General features: G+C 43.2%; 2 protein-coding genes across 2 annotated transcripts; both read left to right on the top strand.

Moving 5' to 3' along the window:
* Positions 1-343: 343 nt before the first annotated feature.
* On the top strand, positions 344-6,479 carry LOC306979465 (odorant receptor 131-2-like; the record flags this gene model as incomplete). Its single annotated transcript, XM_079578418.1, has 3 exons — positions 344-496; positions 1,791-2,518; positions 6,395-6,479. The coding sequence occupies 3 exons, from the start codon at positions 344-346 to the stop codon at positions 6,477-6,479; spliced, it is 966 nt and encodes a 321-aa protein (XP_079434544.1).
* Positions 6,480-8,869: 2,390 nt separating this feature from the next.
* Positions 8,870-12,984, top strand: LOC306979464 (odorant receptor 131-2-like; the record flags this gene model as incomplete). The annotated part of the gene is made up of 4 exons (XM_079578417.1): positions 8,870-9,022; positions 10,784-11,511; positions 12,673-12,764; positions 12,827-12,984. 4 exons carry the CDS (start codon positions 8,870-8,872, stop codon positions 12,982-12,984), a joined length of 1,131 nt encoding a protein of 376 aa, XP_079434543.1.
* Positions 12,985-17,953: the final 4,969 nt, after the last annotated feature.

Genomic DNA, 17,953 nt, shown 5'->3' with positions numbered 1-17,953 from the left:
TGCTGTGTGATTTCTAAAAGGGCAATACTAGCACAGTATATTTTCATTTTAGGTTGAAGAAAATTCTAAAACATAAAAAGCATTGTGGTTAGCTGTAGTGATTCTGTTTTTGTCCATGGACAAAAAGACTTTAGTTGGACAGGTGCCGTTAGGGCTGAAGAGGTTAAATTTAGTAAGTGTTTTTAAGCGAGAGAAGAAGCAAAAAGTAACATAAGTGTTCAGATCTTCTCATCATGTCCACATAAAGAACACCTGAGTAAATGGGAATCTCTACCCAGGCAGTGCATTTTCCGTTGTATTGGATAACTACATTGTTATCTTTTCAGATTCCCACTTTACATAAATGAATGTGTCCAGTCCGAGCCAGAACGGGTCTCTGTCATCCAGCCGAGACTCGTACAACAATGCAGTTATCAAGAATGTTATTGTGATCGCTTTGGGCCTGATCATCAACTACATCAATGGGACTCTTATCCACACCTTCAGGAAACACCAGGTCAGAGAGTGGGAATAAGTGCCTAATGTGTTATATTTACACTCGTGACTCTTTGTGACTTGTGAAAAGCACAATGACCCAACTTTCAAAGTCACAAAGGTGTGGAGTTAGTTGACAAAGTACAAAAAAAAAAAGGTGAGGAAAATCGTTTCTTTCAATAAAAAAGTCGGAGAATCAGTTTTATACACAATATTGTCTGTTGTCTTTTTTTCAGAAACACTAGTGCAGCTCCCCTGTATTAGTGTTTCTGAGGGCCCCTTTTTGAAATTGTCACCACATTGACCCCCAACACCATATATACTTCGATAAGGTCCTCCATGAAAAAGGTTTGGACACCCCTAAACTAATGGGAAAAGTGACTATCAATCCAATACGTTCATTAAGGGGTCCGGGTCCGCAGATGTGCGAGAAACTACAAAAAACTCTTTAATACCACAATCAATATTTATGAAACTCAACAGAGAGTTACTGAACAGACTTATTTATCAGGCCCATTAGCCAAAAGTGCTGAACCTACTGCTATAAAAGTAATATTTACGAAAAATCGCTACATCCGGGTTAGCGGAAATAAATGCTAACGGTGCAGCAGCTACGCTAACCCCGGAAGTAGCCTACTGACTTTTGTTAACAATACTTTTTTACCAGTAGGTGCGGCATTTTTGGCCAGTGAATCTGAGAAATAAGTAGGTTCAGTAACTCTCTGTTGAGTTTCAGAAATACTAATGGTTGTTTCTAAGAGTTTTTATTGTTTTTTTCCTCGCATATTTGCCGGTTTGCTAGGACCCGGAAGCGGAAGTCGTGACGTCACACTTAGGTTTCCTCCGGGCACTCCGGTTTCCCCTACCACTAAAAACATGCACAATAGGCCAGGATGAATGATGTGTGTGTGTGAATGTATGGTGGTGGTCAGAGGGTCCGTTGGCGCAGACGTGTGTAGTCGCGAAGCGCCTCTGACAGTCTCCCCCAGGGGAAACTGAAGCTACAAACGTAGTTTACCACCACCGAGTGTGGAGTGAATGTACAATTGTCTCATGTAAAGCGCTTTGTGACTACATGTCTGTGAAAGGCGCTATATAAATAAAGATCTTCTTCTTCTTCTTCTTCTTGTGAGATGAGATCAACAAAGTCTTATCTAATGAACAAATATGGCAGAAGTACAAGTATAAACAGTTCAGCATGTGTCATAATGCTGCTACTTTAGTTACTCACTTTGACATTGAGGTATATTTTCAGAGATGCCAGAAGAAGTCACAATATTTGAAAATACATTGATTTTCCGCCCGTCTCATTTCAGATCCTGTACGCAAACCCTCGCTACGTCCTCTTCATCCATCTTGTGATCAACGACATGATCCAACTGACCACCATCGTCACCTTATTTGTCACTAGTTACATCTTCCAAAAGATCAATGGGACTCTGTGTTGCATAATCATAAGCTTTGCCGTATTCACCACTCAGAACTCTCCGCTTAATTTAGCAGTGATGGCCCTCCAGTGCTACATCACCATATGCTTTCCCTTACGCCACTCTGAAATCTGCACTATGAAGAGAACGTACATTGTCATCGCGTGGATTTGGGCAATGAGTTCGATCGCCATTTTGCCCGACATCTGTTTGGTCGTGGCCATGGACTATGGGAAACTGTTCCTGTCAACCATATATTGTGAAAGAGACAATTTGTTGCGTCATCCAGTCAGTAAGCAAAAACGTGACGTGTTGTACTCAATCTATCTCGTCGCAATTTGGATTGTGTTATTTTACACATACTTGCATATGTTTTTTGCGGCCAAGGCTGCCAGGTCAGATGGGGATATGAAAAAGGCAAGGAACACCATCTTGCTCCACGGTTTTCAACTGCTCCTGTGTATTTTGACCTATGTTTACCACTTGATAGTAAGATTGCTTGTGTATCTGTTCCCCCGCGATTTCCTGGATGTCATATTTGTGTCTTATATATTTATTCAAATACTCCCCAGGTTAGTTAGCCCCATTGTGTATGGAGTGAGGGACCAATTGTTTAGGCAAAAGTTTAAAAAGCATTTTTTGTGTGGTTTCTGTTTCAAGACACGAGTTTCTGGCTTTTAAAGAGGAAATATTCTTTCCTCTTTCCTCTTTACTCTATTCTGTCCTTTCTAGCGTTTAAATCTCTACAATGTCCCCCAACCACACTGCCCCATTAAGTCACAAATGACAACTGACTTCACAGAAATGTTCAAAATGTCTACTGTGACGGTCAAAACCACAAATCTAAGGCCATAAGAAGTGCTCTTTCTGTGAAAAACAGAGAAATGGACATGTCTGGATCATCAAAAACACCCTGGAAATTATGGCTGCAGGGTCTATTTGCGTATGTTACTAAAGCAAATACTCACCTGAGCCGCTCCATTCACTTTATGGTCGCTAACTTCAAATCAAGTCAAAACTTTTTTTATATAGCGCTTTTCTTACTACCGTAAATTCTCTAATACTGGCCTGTATTCCATTAGCGGCCAGGTCTCTAACAGAGGCCGGGGCTTTTATTAGAAACTATAGCGGTAGAAATATTCCCCATGTTAGGAATTTGTCTCATACTCGTGTTAATGATAACTCACGTGCAGGAAGTAAACAAACGGGAACCCAGGCCAAGGGGGACGCTGCGGAGGAGCTGATCCGAGCGTAACTTTGACACAGATTTAGCCACTTTTCAAACCTCCTGTGACTATTTGTGGAAACAGGGCAAACAACAAATGTTGTGTGACCCTCCAGGGTTTTAATAAAGTCACCATCGCGTCTTCAAAGCACGTCCAGCTTCTCCGTGTGCAGGTCAGTCCCACGCCTCAAAATAACTCCTCCGATCAGCGCGAGCGTCTCATCTTCTCTCGGGTCAGTCTCATGATCGATCACAAACACAATCGCTCCGTCTAAACTCGCCTTTTACACAAGCTAACAACAAATAATCCGGTCCAGTAAAAACGAAACAGAAACCTGCAGTGACATTGATGTCAAAGCTCTGCTAACAGCAACGAAACACTTCCTGTTGTCCCAACAAAATAAAAGGCGTCAATGTTCCAGCCGCTGGGAGAGGGTTTGAAATGTTAATTAATAAATGAACCTAATATTTTAGGTGCAAATGGACACAAATCTCGTTTTTCTTCGTTTTCCTGGTCGTCCGTTTTGCTCTAATAGAATTAAATGCCTGTCTCTAATTGTGGCCTGGTTCCAATAAAGGCCTGGTCCTAGATGCCCTTGAGTAAATAAAGGCCCCGGCCTGTATTAGAGCATTTACGGTAAGTTCTAGTGCAAAGTACACACACACACACATGATAAGATAATGGACGTAGGGCTGAGTCTGGGTACAGATGAACCAGGTGAGGAAACGCCATCAGAGAAGCCGACTCCTACCCACTGGAGATAATAATAAAAACAATAGTTGCAAATGGCAACATTAAATAAAATAAGATACATAATCAAATGAAAACTAACTAAAAACAAATATAATAGGTAATTAGGAATAGTTATAAAATAGCTGACTAAATGTACAAATATGGTGAAAATAAATAGATATCAGCTAAACGCTAAACTAAAAAGGTGGGTCTTGAGCCTGCTCTTAAAAACTAGAACGTTCTCTGCGGCCCTGAGCTCCTCCAGCAGGACGTTCCAGTGGCAAGGGCCAAAATATTGGAAAGACGCCTCGCCGTGAGTCTTTTTGTTGACTTTAGGAATTACTAGGAGAGAGGAAATGATATTTTTCTGTTGTTCAATTAAATCAGAGCTAATTTAGACAGCTGTTTGCTGTAGATGGAGCTCCTTACGTTTCATGTTTTGACGTACAGCCAAACAGATCCTACGGCTCAGTGCTGGTGACTCCATGACTCTCAGGATCTTTTAAGAAATTCAAAACGACTGTCTTACTGTGTCCCACCTCAGCAGCGATGGTGCAGTTCTGATCAGCTGCAACGCCTATTTCAGTTTAAAGGGCCTATGCAGAGTTTAAAAATGTTAAAATTATGTATTTTCCTGCCCTAAGGTGTAGAATGAGCTCAGACCTATTCACCACAACTGCCTCTAAAATCCTGCACTGTCACTCAAGAAGTTGTTACTTCGGGCCCGAATTGCCGTCATGCACGAGCTTAATATAGAAGGTGCAGTTATGCATAAGGCCTGAGATGGCAGTAGTGAGTATAAAATCACAAACTTGCATCTAGCCCCTTTAATTGTTGTCAATAAAAGGTTTACCACATTTTTTTTGGCTCATTCCCATTTCTTCTTGGTGCATATTGAAGCTCTACATGAAACCTTCTTAAGATTTATTGCTTTTAATGTTATTTATATTATCTTGTATTTAAGCCCTGAAAGCCCATCCATCCATCAATCCATCCATCCAGTCTCAGCAGAGATGCCTAGACTTCCCGATCGACACACACCTCCGCCAGCTGTTCTGGGGGGACTCTAAGGCGACACCAAGCCAGCACAGAGACATAGGGCCAGATCTTGTGGCGGCGCACGGGGCGGCGCAGGCTCTTGGCGAATTATTTTCCGAGTGGCGGCGCTATATGTGCCATTCGCCTCCGCCACTTGTGAGGGGGCGTCACAAGAGGAGGTGACTGCACTGATGGAAACACGGCTGATATTCACTTCCTCGTTCACATTGCGCTGGCTTGCGTTCTTTCTTAAGCCTTAGGTTCTCACAGGTCAAACTAAAAACTTTATTTACCCCATCGTGAGCTAAACGATGTTCACGTCTCGAGAGAAAAAGAGCTACAGCGCGGATCGGCCGCGCTTGGCGTGAACGCGAAGCAAAACAAAAGCACATGTTCACCCCACATAACCACTCTCCTGGACGCGGAGTCGATCTGGTTGGAGGAAAATCTGTGTCTCCACCCACTTAAATGCGCTAAGTCTGGAGTGGCAAGATCACAAAGTGCACTCCTACTGAGCGCAAAATGTCACGCTAGCGTCTCCGTTTTGATGCACAAGATCGGGCCCATAGTCCCTCCAGTGTGTCCTGGGTCTTCCTCGAGGTCTCTTCCCAATAGGACATGCCTGGAACACCTTCCTAGAGAGGCGACCAGGAGGCATCTGAAACTGATGCCCGAGCCACCTCAGCTGGCTCCTTTCGACGTGAAGGAGCAGCGACTCTACTCCGAGCTCCTCCCGGGTAACTGAGCTCCTCACCCGTCTCATTTTCGCCGCTTCTGGTCCGACAACAGGCCGACACAGCGAACACATCCCAGCCGCTTCAAACCGGAGCAAGCTGAATGTCCTGATTTGATGAAGCCAACAGAACAACATCGTCTGCAAACAGCAGGCTGTGCCTAGAAATTCTGTCCATGAAAGTAATGAACAGAACCGGTGACAAAAGACAGCCCTGGTGGAGACAAACACACACTGGGAAAAGGTCTAACTTACTGCCGGCAAAGGTTCTAACTTACTGCCTTTCCCTGTTTGACCAAAGCTCCTGCTTTGGTCAAACAGGGAAAGGACAGCCCTCAGAAGAGGGCCCTGGACGCCATACTCCCTGAGAACCCCCCACAGGGCACCACGAGGGACACGGTCGAACTTTTTCTCCAGATCCACAAAGCACATGCGGACTGGTTTGGCGAACTCCCACAAACCCTCGAGCACCCGATGAAGGGTATAGAGCTGGTCCAGTGTGCCACGACCGGGATGAAACCCGCATTGTTCGTGTCAACCAAGACAGTCCTACAACATCCAGAGACTTAAGGTACTCAGGATGAATCTCATCCACCCCGGAGTTTTGCCACCGAGGAGCTTTCTATCCACCTTGGTGACTTCAGCTTGGGTGATGGGCGAGTTCCCCTCTGGGTCCCGAGCCTCTGCCTCCTCATTGGAAGACGTGACGGTGAGATTGAGGAGATCCTCAAAGTACTCCTTCCACCGTCCGACAACATCCTCAGTCGAGGTCAGCAGCTCCCGAAGCACCGCTTCCCCCTCCTGAGGCGTCAGACGGTTTGCAAGAATATCTTCAAGGCCGCCCGATAGTCCTCCTCCATGGCTTCTCCAACTCCTCCCAGACCCGAGTTTTTGAATCTGCGACCACACGAGCTGCGGCACACTTGGCCTGCTGGTAGCTCTCAGCTGCCTCCAAAATCCACCACCAGGTTCAGGGGTTGTTGCCACGTCAGGCACCAGAGACCTTGCGGCCACAGTCACGAGCAGCTGCATCGACAATGGAGGAGGATAACACGGTCCTCGGACTCAATGTCTCCAATCTCCCTCGGAATCTGGGTGACGCTCCGGAGATGGGAGTTGATTCTGCTGACAGAGGGATCCACCAAACGTTCCCAACAGACCCTCACAACACACTTGGGCCTGCCAGGTCTGACCAGCTTCCTCCCTGTCAGCGGATCCAGCTCACCACAAGGTGGTGATCGGTTGACAGCTCAGACCCTCTCTTCACCCGAGTGTAGAGAATGGATTGTCAGCATAAAAACAGCCTTTTTTGTTTCGTTTTAATTGGTCAAATATCTGTGGAGATCTTCACATTTTCAACTGAGCTACAGTTTGTTTACGAAGCCTCATTACATACGCCATATTATTTATGTGGAAAAAGCCCACATCTGTAGTTTAATCAGGTCCAAGGTTTTGCACAAAAACAACCAGAGGCCTCATGCTGACGACAATCATCTCCAGGTCCCGGGTGCATATCTGTTCTTTCACGTGCGCGTGGCCGGGGTGGCACCATCTCTCATTCACGAACACAGCTACTCCCCCGCCTTTCTTCTTCCGCTCCCCTCCACACACCGGTCTGCGCTCGCGAGTTTAAATCCGTCCAGGGAAACCACAGAGTCCGGTATATTCCCGTTCAGCCACGTCTCCGTAAAGCACATCAGTCCGCATTCCCGATAAGCCCTCTGATGTCGGGTTAGCGCGGTCAGCTCCTCAGTCTTGTTCGAGATGGAGCGCACATTACCCAGGATCACTGAGGGTAGCCATCTTCTCCTCTTGCGTCCACCTCTGCAGCCTCTGCGTTTTCTGCGTATCTCGGCGGGGATCACCGGCCTCTCCACATGCATGAAAGCTGAGTCCTTGAGTCCAAGAAGCTGCTCCCTTGAATAAACAAGAGGACCGCGTGTGTCACCGTGGCAACAAGAACAACAAGAAGGAGACGCGGATCCCAAAAGTGCCGAAGACGTCACAAATAAAAGGGAAAAGTGACACAAAAGCAGCTTCCCATGTGCACAAATGCACAATGTCTAGTCTACTTGAAGAAAATTTTAAAAAACACATCTATAAATAAAGATAAAAGCAAAAAGTATAAAAGAGGTAACAGAGCCAACGAAACTAGCTGACAGTTGGGGCTGGCGCCATAGCAACATTTGGACAATCATCTTAAAATGTGGAAATAAACCGCTATGTAAAATGAAAACTCGGCTGGGAACATTATTCATCCATGGCTGTCTTCCATTTTCTCCGCTTGTCACGGGTCATCTCCCCATAGCGGAGCACTAATGTTCTTTGTCTTCTGTAATAAACCACACATGCAAAGGTGTCCAAAGAAGTTTAAAAACTCTGTGAGAACATTACAGTAATTATGCGACTGCTCTGATGACATTGCCCTCTTAGAACAGCCTCCTGGTGACGTCGGCCGAGCATTATCTACCTATAAAGATGGGACTCCAGACAGCCTTTGTTGCTTTTCCGGGTTTGTTTTTGTCATATTTTTGTGGCTTTTCCATCACTTGCGTTTTTGTTGCCAGTTTGTTGTGTTATTATTGCTTTTCTGGCACGTTTTCATCCTCGTTTTCGTCGCAATTTTTCTTCCCTTTTTTAGATTCGGGTAATGCCAAACTGGACAAAATAACCTTGGTTCAGGTGTGGGTTGGGAGGTTAAAAAGGGTTTCTTGAATGCAATTCACAATGCTTTTTATTTTTTAGAAAATGGGGGGAAAGCGCTCTTGTAATTTTCTTCAACCTAAAATGAAAACATACTGTGCTATTTATTGTGGTAGAAATCACACAGCAACATTCTGTATGTCCAGAATCTGTTTGTTTTTGTTTTTTTACTTTTGCAAACCTTTTTTAAATTTACGGCTGATAAAGCATTTGTGGCTTTCAATAAACTAAACCTTGCAAATAGTCAGCACACAGGTTCTGTTTTCCAGAAGTAAAGTAGTTCTATCAGTTTCTTCTCACACATTTTTAATTTTGAAAGACAAAACATTCAAGTGCGAACTGTGGCATGTTAAATGGTTATTCTGGTTAGTATTTTTAAACGAGAGAAGAGGCAAAAAGTAACATAAATGTTCTAATCTACTCACAATGTCCACATAAAGAACACCTGAGTAAATGGGAATCTCTACCCAGGCTGTGCATTTTCCATTGTATTGGATAACTACACTGTTGTCTTTTCAGATTCCCACTTTACATAAATGAATGTGTCCAGTCCGAGCCAGAACGGGTCTCTGTCATCCAGCCGAGACTCGTACGACAATGCAGTTATCAAGAATGTTATTGTGATCGCTTTGGGCCTGATCATCAACTACATCAACGGAACTCTTATCCACACCTTCAGGAAACACCAGGTCAGAGAGTGGGAATAAGTGCCATGTTGTGTTATATCGTGTTATATTTACACTCGTGACTCTTTGTGACTTTTGTGATTTGTGAAAAGTATGATGACCCAACTTTCAAGTCACAAAGGTGTGGAGTTAGTAAACACCCTATATACTTCAATGTGTGGCCCTCAATTTTTTTGACACCCCTGCACTAGTGGGAAAAGTGACTATCACTGTTTACTAAAACATTGTTAATCTGCTGTGAGCAATCAATCCAATAATTGTATTTGTGACAACTGCATGACAGTTTGTCAAATAAACAGTAATATTTTAGTTCATTTGATTCATATTATTTTGCTCTTTCTATAAAGTTCTTTATTCATTCTGCATAACCTTTACCTTTATTATTATTACTTTTTTGCACATTTGTTTTTGTTCTTCTTTGTACATTTGGAAACTATTTGTCCTCCACTGTGAGTTCTTAAGAGCTTAAAAGCTGCTGGAACAAGTGCATTTCTCCATTGTGAGATCAACAAAGTCTTATCTACGGCAAAAGTACAAGTATAAATAGTTCAGCATGTGTTATAATGCTGCTACTTCGGTTACCCACTTTGACATAGAGGTATATTTCCTACGGAGCCCCTTAAGTTCCCTAAAGGAAGAAAAAAAAGCTGCATCTTAAAAAAAGAAAACAGAAATAAATGTTTTTTCTTTTTTTTTGCGCACGACACACACAACATGCATCAGAACAAGAGCGCTGGCATTGCATGGCTAGACCTAGCCCAATGAAGGCAGAACTGCTTACTATTGTATACTTTCATAGGGCCCGACCGATATAGAGCTCTTCACAGTCCCACCCACTCCCGGTCACGAGTCAGGGTCCAACATAAAAAATCCCATGTATTATTAGCATTGACTTTTCGAAAAAGTGAACTATTAAGAGTTTAACATCACGGCGCCGGATAATCAGCTATGTGCTAACTCACGGACATGAAACATACAAGGTAAAATTGAAGATTTGTCTAAAACGTTATAAACTGCAAAATAATAAAAGTAATTTTGTGGTATTTTGAAGTATTGTTTGTTTCTAAAATACCTGCGCAAGTGTCGGTAGTTAGCACATAGCTGATTAGCCGGCGTCGCACGTTAAACTCATAATAAATTGACTTTTTCGAAAAGTCAATGCTAAAAATACATGGGATTTTTTGTGTGAGACCCTGACACGTGACCGGGAGTGGGTGGGACTTTGGAGCTCTATATCGGCGCTGATATTAGGTTATTTTCGGGCCGACATCTCCGAAAGTGATAGAAACCTTCCCGTTTTTTGCACTGGAATGAGCTCAGTCAGAGCTTTGAACTGGGCCACAAACTCCTAGGCCTGAGGGGGGCGGAGAAACATCGCGGTGGAAAATTATATATAAATTATATTATAAAATTATATATATTTTATGTTGTAGACTTGCGTATAATTTCAGAATCATAGGAGTCCGAATCTTTTTTTATGGAATCTATGGACTTTTTTTGTCTTTCAAACAAGCTCCCTCTGAAGTACTTACTGAACATGAATATACAGCGCCCCCTGCTGTCACAGTTCAACACGTTCAGAAGCTTCATAGACTGGAGTATAAATGATGAACCGCTGATTATTTTCGTCCATACTTTTTGTTGAGCATATAACATTTATTTTTTCTCCCTGTAGGGAACTTTAGGGGATCCGTAATTTGCAGAGACACCAGAAGAAGTCACAATATTTGAAAATACATTGATTTTCCGCCCGTCTCCTTTCAGATCCTGAATGCAAATCCTCGCTACGTCCTCTTCATCCATCTTGTGATCAACGACATGATCCAACTGACCACCATCGTCACCTTATTTGTCACTAGTTACATCTTCCAAAAGATCAATGGGACTCTATGTTGTATAATCATAAGCTTTGCCGTCTTCACCACGATGAACTCTCCGCTTAACTTAGCAGTGATGGCCCTCCAGTGCTACATCACCATATGCTTTCCCTTACGCCACTCTGAAATCTGCACTATGAAGAGAACGTACATTGTCATCGCATGGATTTGGGCAATGAGTTCGATCGCCATTTTGCCCGACATCTGTTTGGTCTTGGCCATGGACTATGGGAAACTATTCCTGTCAACCATATATTGTGAAAGAGACAATTTGTTGCGTCATCCAGTCAGTAAGAAAAAACGTGAAGTGTTGTACTCAATCTATCTCGTCGCTGTTTGGATTGTGTTATTTTACACATACTTGCATATATTTTTTGCGGCCAAGGCTGCCAGGTCAGATGGGGATCTGAAAAAGGCAAGGAACACCATCTTGCTCCACGGTTTTCAACTGCTCTTGTGTATTTTGACCTATGTTTACCACTTGATAGTAAGATTTCTTGTGTACCAGTTCCCCCGCAATTTCCTGCTTGTCATATTTGTTTCTTATATATTTATTCAAATACTCCCCAGATTTGTTAGCCCCATTGTGTATGGAGTGAGGGACCAATTGTTTAGGCAAAAATTGAAAAAGCATCTTTTTTGTGGTTTCAGTTTCAAGACACGAGTTTCTGGCTTTTAAAGAGGAAATACTCTTTGACAATTAAGTTCAGATAACTTTGTTCTTTCTAGCGTTTAAATCTTTACAATGTCCCCTAACCACACTGCCCATTAAGTCACAATTCTAAACTGACTTTACAGTGGGTTTTGGGGTGAATTTGGCTTCTGATTCCTGGAAATCCTGCTTTGTGCACTGATCTGGCATTATCTTTGATAATTAAATGAATGGATGGATGGATGGATGGATGGATGTGTATGTAGTTCTGATCAGCTGCAATGCCTATTTCAGTTTAAATGTTATCAATAAAAGGTTTACTACATTTTTTTTTGGCTCATTCCCATTTCTTTTTCGTGCATATTGAAGCTCTACGTGAAACCTTGTAAAGGACCATTGCTTTTAATGTTGTTTATATTATCTTGTATTTAGGCCCTGAAAGCCCATACATCCATTCTTCCATCCATCCATGATCTTCTGCTTTATCCGAGGCCGGCTCGTGGAGGCAGCAGTCTCAGAAGAGATGCCTAGACTTCTTGATTCACACACACCTCCTCTAGCTGTTCTGGGACTCTAAGGCGACACCAGGCCAGCTCAGAGACATAGTCCCTCCAGCGTGTTCTTGGTCTTCCACGAGGCCTCTTTCCGATAGGACATGCCTGGAACACCTCCCAAGAGAGACGACCAGGAGGCATCCGAAACAGATGCCCTAGCCACCTCAGCTGACTCCTTTCGACGTGAAGGAGCAGTGACTCTACTCCGAGCTCCTCCCAGGTAGCTGAGCTCCTCACCCTGTCTCATTTCGGCCGTTTGCATCCGTGATCTGGAAGCTTTCAGTCATTACACAGATCTCATGACCATAGGTGAGGGTGGGAGCGTAGATCGATTGGTAAATCGAGAGCTTTACCCCCTGACTCAGCTCCCTCTAAACCACAACAGGCCGACACAGCGGCCGCATCCCAGTCGCTTCACACTGGAGTGCAAACCGGAGCACGCTGAATGTCCTGATTTGATGAAGCCAACAGAACAACATCGTCTGCAAACCGCAGAGATGCCACCGAGGAGTTTTCTAACCACCTTGGTGACTTCAGCTTGGGTGATGGGCGAGTCCCCCTCTGGCTCAGGAGCCTCTGCTTCCTCATTGGAAGACGTGGCGGTGAGATTGAGGAGATCCTCAAAGTACTCCTTCAACCGCCCGACAACATCCCCAGTCGAGGTCAGCAGCTCCCCACCCACCCTGTAAACAGTGTTGATGAAGCACTGCTTCCCCCTCCTGAGACGTCGGACGGTTTGCAAGAATATCTTTAAGGCCGACCGATAGTCCTCCTCCCAGATCTGAGTTTTTGCATCTGCGACCGGACGAGCTGCGGCACACTTGGCCCTGCCGGTACCGCTCAGCTGCCTCCAGAGTCCTACAAGCAAACAAGGCCACATAGGACTCCTTCTTCAGCTTGACAGCATCCCTTACTTCCGGGCACCACCACCGGGTTCAGGGGTTGCCGCCGCGTCAGGCACCAGAGACCTTGCGGCCACAGCCACGAGCTGCTGCATCGACAATAGAGGAGGAGAACACGGTCCTCAGACTCAATGTCTCCAATCTCCCTCGGAATCTGGGTGAAGCTCCGGAGGTGGGAGTTGAAGACCCTGCTGACAGACGGATCCACCAAACATTCCCAACAGACCCTCACGGATCCAGCTCACCACCAGGTGGTGATCGGTTGACAGCTCAGCCCCTCTCTTCATCCGAGTGAGAATTGATTGTCCGCATAAAAACAGCCTTTTTTGTTTCGTGTTGATTGGTCAAATATCCGTGGAGATCTTCACATTTTCAGATTAAACTGAGCTACAGTTTGTTTACGAAGCCTCATTACATTTTCTGCATTATTTACGTGGAAAAAGGCCATGTCTGTAGTTTAATCAGGTCCAAGGTTTTGCACAAAAACAACCAGAAAAAAGTTGGAATGCTCTTTGTATAACTAAGACATTTAAAATGCAATGTATTCAGACCCAGTTCAGCTTGTGTCGCCACACGGGGCTTGGTTCATATCACTCGTACAGTGTGAGCAGGTCAGTCAGTCGTGTGTTAATCGTGTTTGTTTACCTCAGTGGTCTAAGACTTTCTTCGTAAATTTATGTCAGTCAGTAGCATTGAGCATGTTTAAAATCGCCCCAAACATGTCGGAGTTTAGGCCCAGTTTTAGCATGTTCCAAACACTGCATGTTCCAGAGCCACAAATGTCACTTTCTCTGTTTTTAAATTCAACCGCGAACAGAGAAACGTGTTCCAGAGCTGCACGAGGACATCTTTTCAAATGTTATGGAGGCTGATCATTTGGACAATCATCTTAAAATGTGGAAATAAACCGCTATGTAAAACGAAAACTCGGCTGGGAACATTATTCATCCATGGCTGTCTTCCATTTTCACTGCTTTTCTCTGGTCATCTCCCCATAGCGGAGCACTAATGTTCTTTGTCTTCTGTAATAAACCACACATGCAAAGGTGTCCAAAGAAGTTTAAAAACTCCCTGAGAACATTACAGTAATTATGCGACTGCTCTGATGACATTGCCCTCTGAGAACAGCCTCCTGGTGACGTCGGCCGAGCATTATCTACCTATAAAGATGGGACTCCAGACAGACACGAGAGGATACAGTCTGCAGGTAAAATGGCTTAGATGTCCTCAGTATAGACTTGATTTGTATTGTTGCAAGTTGTTTTTGTCGATTTTCTGTCATTTTTTTGATGCCTTTTTTTTATTGTGCTTTTCCTGGTTCGTTTTTGTCATACTTTTGTGGCTTTCCGATCACTTTTACTTGTTGCTTGTTTATTGTGTTATTGTTGCTTTTCTGGCACATTGTCATCCCTGTTTTCGTCGCTATTTTTGTCCCTTTTTTAGATTCGAGTAAAGCCAAACTGGACAACACAAGCTTGGTTCAGGTGTGGGTTAAGAGGTTAAGAAGGGTTTCTTGAATGCAATGCTTAGAGGGATATTTCAGGATTTTTGACAAAGGGCCTCATTTCCTAGTTATCCAGACTGTTGTTGATTTCTGGAGATATATCTTTTGTAGTTCATGCAGTTCTTATATTTGAAGAGTTACTTGGCACTAGGCTTGTGCTAGGCTAGCGTATTTCTATGGTATCAGCTAGCCTGCATTAAAAACAGTCTGACCCGCTCCACAGAGCACCTGAGGCAAATTACTCATAACGCCAGACTAACAATATAAATGTTTGTGTCGATAGAATATTTTTTGGAATATAACTGACCTTGTATCACATGAATGATCACATTTTGAGGGACGATTTTCTAGCAGATCACTCTGCCGCTGCGTAGCTTATACAACCACGAAGCTGCTGCTCAAATATAAGGTCTTTTAAATGCAAAATGGTTAAAATTACTCTATCGACATTTATATGATTAGTCTGGTGTTATAATTGATTTGCCTCAGGTGCTCTGTGGAGCGGGTCAGACTGTTTTTAATGCAGGCTAGCTGATATCGTAGAAATGTGCTAGCCTTGCATTAGCCTAGCGCTACGAAACTCTTCAAACATAAGAACTGCATGAATTACAAAAAATCAGCAACACTCTGGATAACTAGGAAATGTCAAAAATCCTGAAATATCCCTATAAGCTAATCACAATGCTTTCTATTTTTTAGAAAATGGGGGAAAGCGCTCTTGTGATTTTCTTCAACCTAGAATGAAAATATACTGTGCTATTTATTGCCCTGTTAGAAATCACACAGCAACAACAGACATTCTGTATGTCCAGAATCTGGACACAATCAATTTTTTTTCCACTATTGCAAACCTATTTTACATTTACGGCTGATAAAGCATGTTGTGGTTTTCAATAAACTAAACCTTGCAAATAGTCAGCACACAGGTTCTGTTTTCCAGCATTCAAGTGCGAACTGAGGCATGTTAAATGGTTATCCTGGTTAGTGTTTTTAAATAAGAGAAGAAGCAAAAACTAACATAAATGTTCAAATCTTCTCACAATGTCCACATAAAGAACACCTGAGTGAATGGGAATCTCTACCCAGGCTGTGCATTGGATAACTACACTGTTATCTTTTCAGATTCCCACTTTACATAAATGAATGTGTCCAGTCCGAGCCAGAACGGGTCTTTGTCATCCAGCCGAGACTCGTACAAGAATGCAGTTATCAAGAATGTTATTGTGATCGCTTTGGGCCTGATCATCAACTACATCAACGGAACTCTTATCCACACCTTCAGGAAACACCAGGTCAGAGAGTGGGAATAAGTGCCTAACGTGTTATATTTACACTCGTGACTCTTTGTGACTTTTGTGATTTGTAACAAGCATGATGACCCAACTTTCAAAGTCACAAAGGTGTGGAGTTAGTAAACACCCTATATACTTCAATGTGTGGCCCTCAATGAAAAAAGTTTGGACACCCCTGCACTAGTGGGAAAAGTGACTATCACTGTTTACTAAAACATTGTTAATCTGCTGTGAGCAATCAATCCAATAACTGTGTTTGTGACAACTGCATGACAGTTTGTTCTTCTATTTTGTTGTTCTAATTTGATTTATGTATAATTTTTTTTTGCTCCTTTTTCAAGTTTTTTATTAATTCTGCATAACCTTTACCTTTATTATTATTATTATTATTATTACTTGTTGGTACATTAACTTTATTCTTCTTTCATTGTACATTTGGAAACCATTTGTACTCTACTGTGTACTGTGTGTGTTCTTAAGAGCTGCTGGAACAAGTGAATTGCTGCTAGTTACTCATTTTGACATCGAGGTATATTTTCAGAGATGCCAGAAGAAGGAACAATATTTGAAAATACATTGATTTTCCGCCCATTTCCTTTCAGATCCTGTACGCAAACCCTCGCTACGTCCTCTTCATCCATCTTGTGATCAACGACATGATCCATCTGACCACCGCCATCACCTTATTTGTCACTAGCTACATCTTCCAAAAGATCAATGGGACTCTGTGTTGTATAATCCTAAGCTTTGCCGTCTTCACCACTCAGAACTCTCCGCTTAACTTAGCAGTGATGGCCCTCCAGTGCTACATCACCATATGCTTTCCCTTACGCCACTCTGAAATCTGCACTATGAAGAGAACGTACATTGTCATCGCGTGGATTTGGGTAATGAGTTCTATGGCCATTTTGCCCGACATCTGTTTGGTCTTGGCCATGAATTATGGGAAACTATTCCTGTCAACCATATATTGTGAAAGAGACAATTTGTTGCGTCATCCAGTCAGTAAGAAAAAACGTAACGTGTTGTCCTCAATCTATCTCGTCGCTGTTTGGATTGTGTTATTTTACACATACTTGCATATATTTTTTGCGGCCAAGGCTGCCAGGTCAGATGGGGATCTGAAAAAGGCAAGGAACACCATCTTGCTCCACGGTTTTCAACTGCTCCTGTGTATTTTGACCTATGTTTACCACTTGATAGTAAGATTGCTTGTGCACCTGTTCCCCCTCGATTACCTGAATATCATATTTGTTTCTTATATATTCATTCAAATACTCCCCAGATTTGTGAGCCCCATTGTGTATGGAGTGAGGGACCAATTGTTTAGGCAAAAATTGAAAAAGCATCTTTTTTGTGGTTTCAGTTTCAAGCCAGTTTCTGGCTTTTAAAGAGCAAATATTCTTTGACAATAAAGTTCAGATAACTTTGTTCTTTCTAGCGTTTAAATCTTTACAATGTCCCCTAACCACACTGCCCATTAAGTCCCAATTCTAAACTGACTTTACAGTGGGTTTTGGGGTTAATTTGGCTTCTGATTCCTGGAAATCCTGCTTTGTGCACTGATCTGGCATTATCTTTGATAATTAAATGAATGGATGGATGGATGGATGGATGGATGTGTATGTAGTTCTGATCAGCTGCAATGCCTATTTCAGTTTAAATGTTATCAATAAAAGGTTTGCTACATTTTTTTTGGCTCATTCCCATTTCTTTTTGGTGCATATTGAAGCTCTACGTGAAACCTTGTAAAGGACCATTGCTTTTAATGTTGTTTATATTATCTTGTATTTAGGCCCTGAAAGCCCATCCATCCATTCTTCCATCCATCCATGATCTTCTGCTTTATCCGAGGCCGGCTCGCGGAGGCAGCAGTCTCAGAAGAGATGCCTAGACTTCTTGATTCACACACACCTCCTCTAGCTGTTCTGGGACTCTAAGGCGACACCAGGCCAGCTCAGAGACATAGCCCCTCCAGCGTGTTCTTGGTCTTCCACGAGGCCTCTTTCCGATAGGACATGCCTGGAACACCTCCCAAGAGAGACGACCAGGAGGCATCCGAAACAGATGCCCTAGCCACCTCAGCTGGCTCCTTTCGACGTGAAGGAGCAGTGACTCTACTCCGAGCTCCTCCCAGGTAGCTGAGCTCCTCA

Source organism: Gobius niger, assembly GCF_951799975.1.
Source record: "Gobius niger genome assembly, chromosome: 20".
Lineage (NCBI taxonomy): Eukaryota > Metazoa > Chordata > Actinopteri > Gobiiformes > Gobiidae > Gobius > Gobius niger.
Note: the sequence above shows the minus strand (reverse complement) of the source record. Positions and strands in the feature narration are given on the sequence as shown.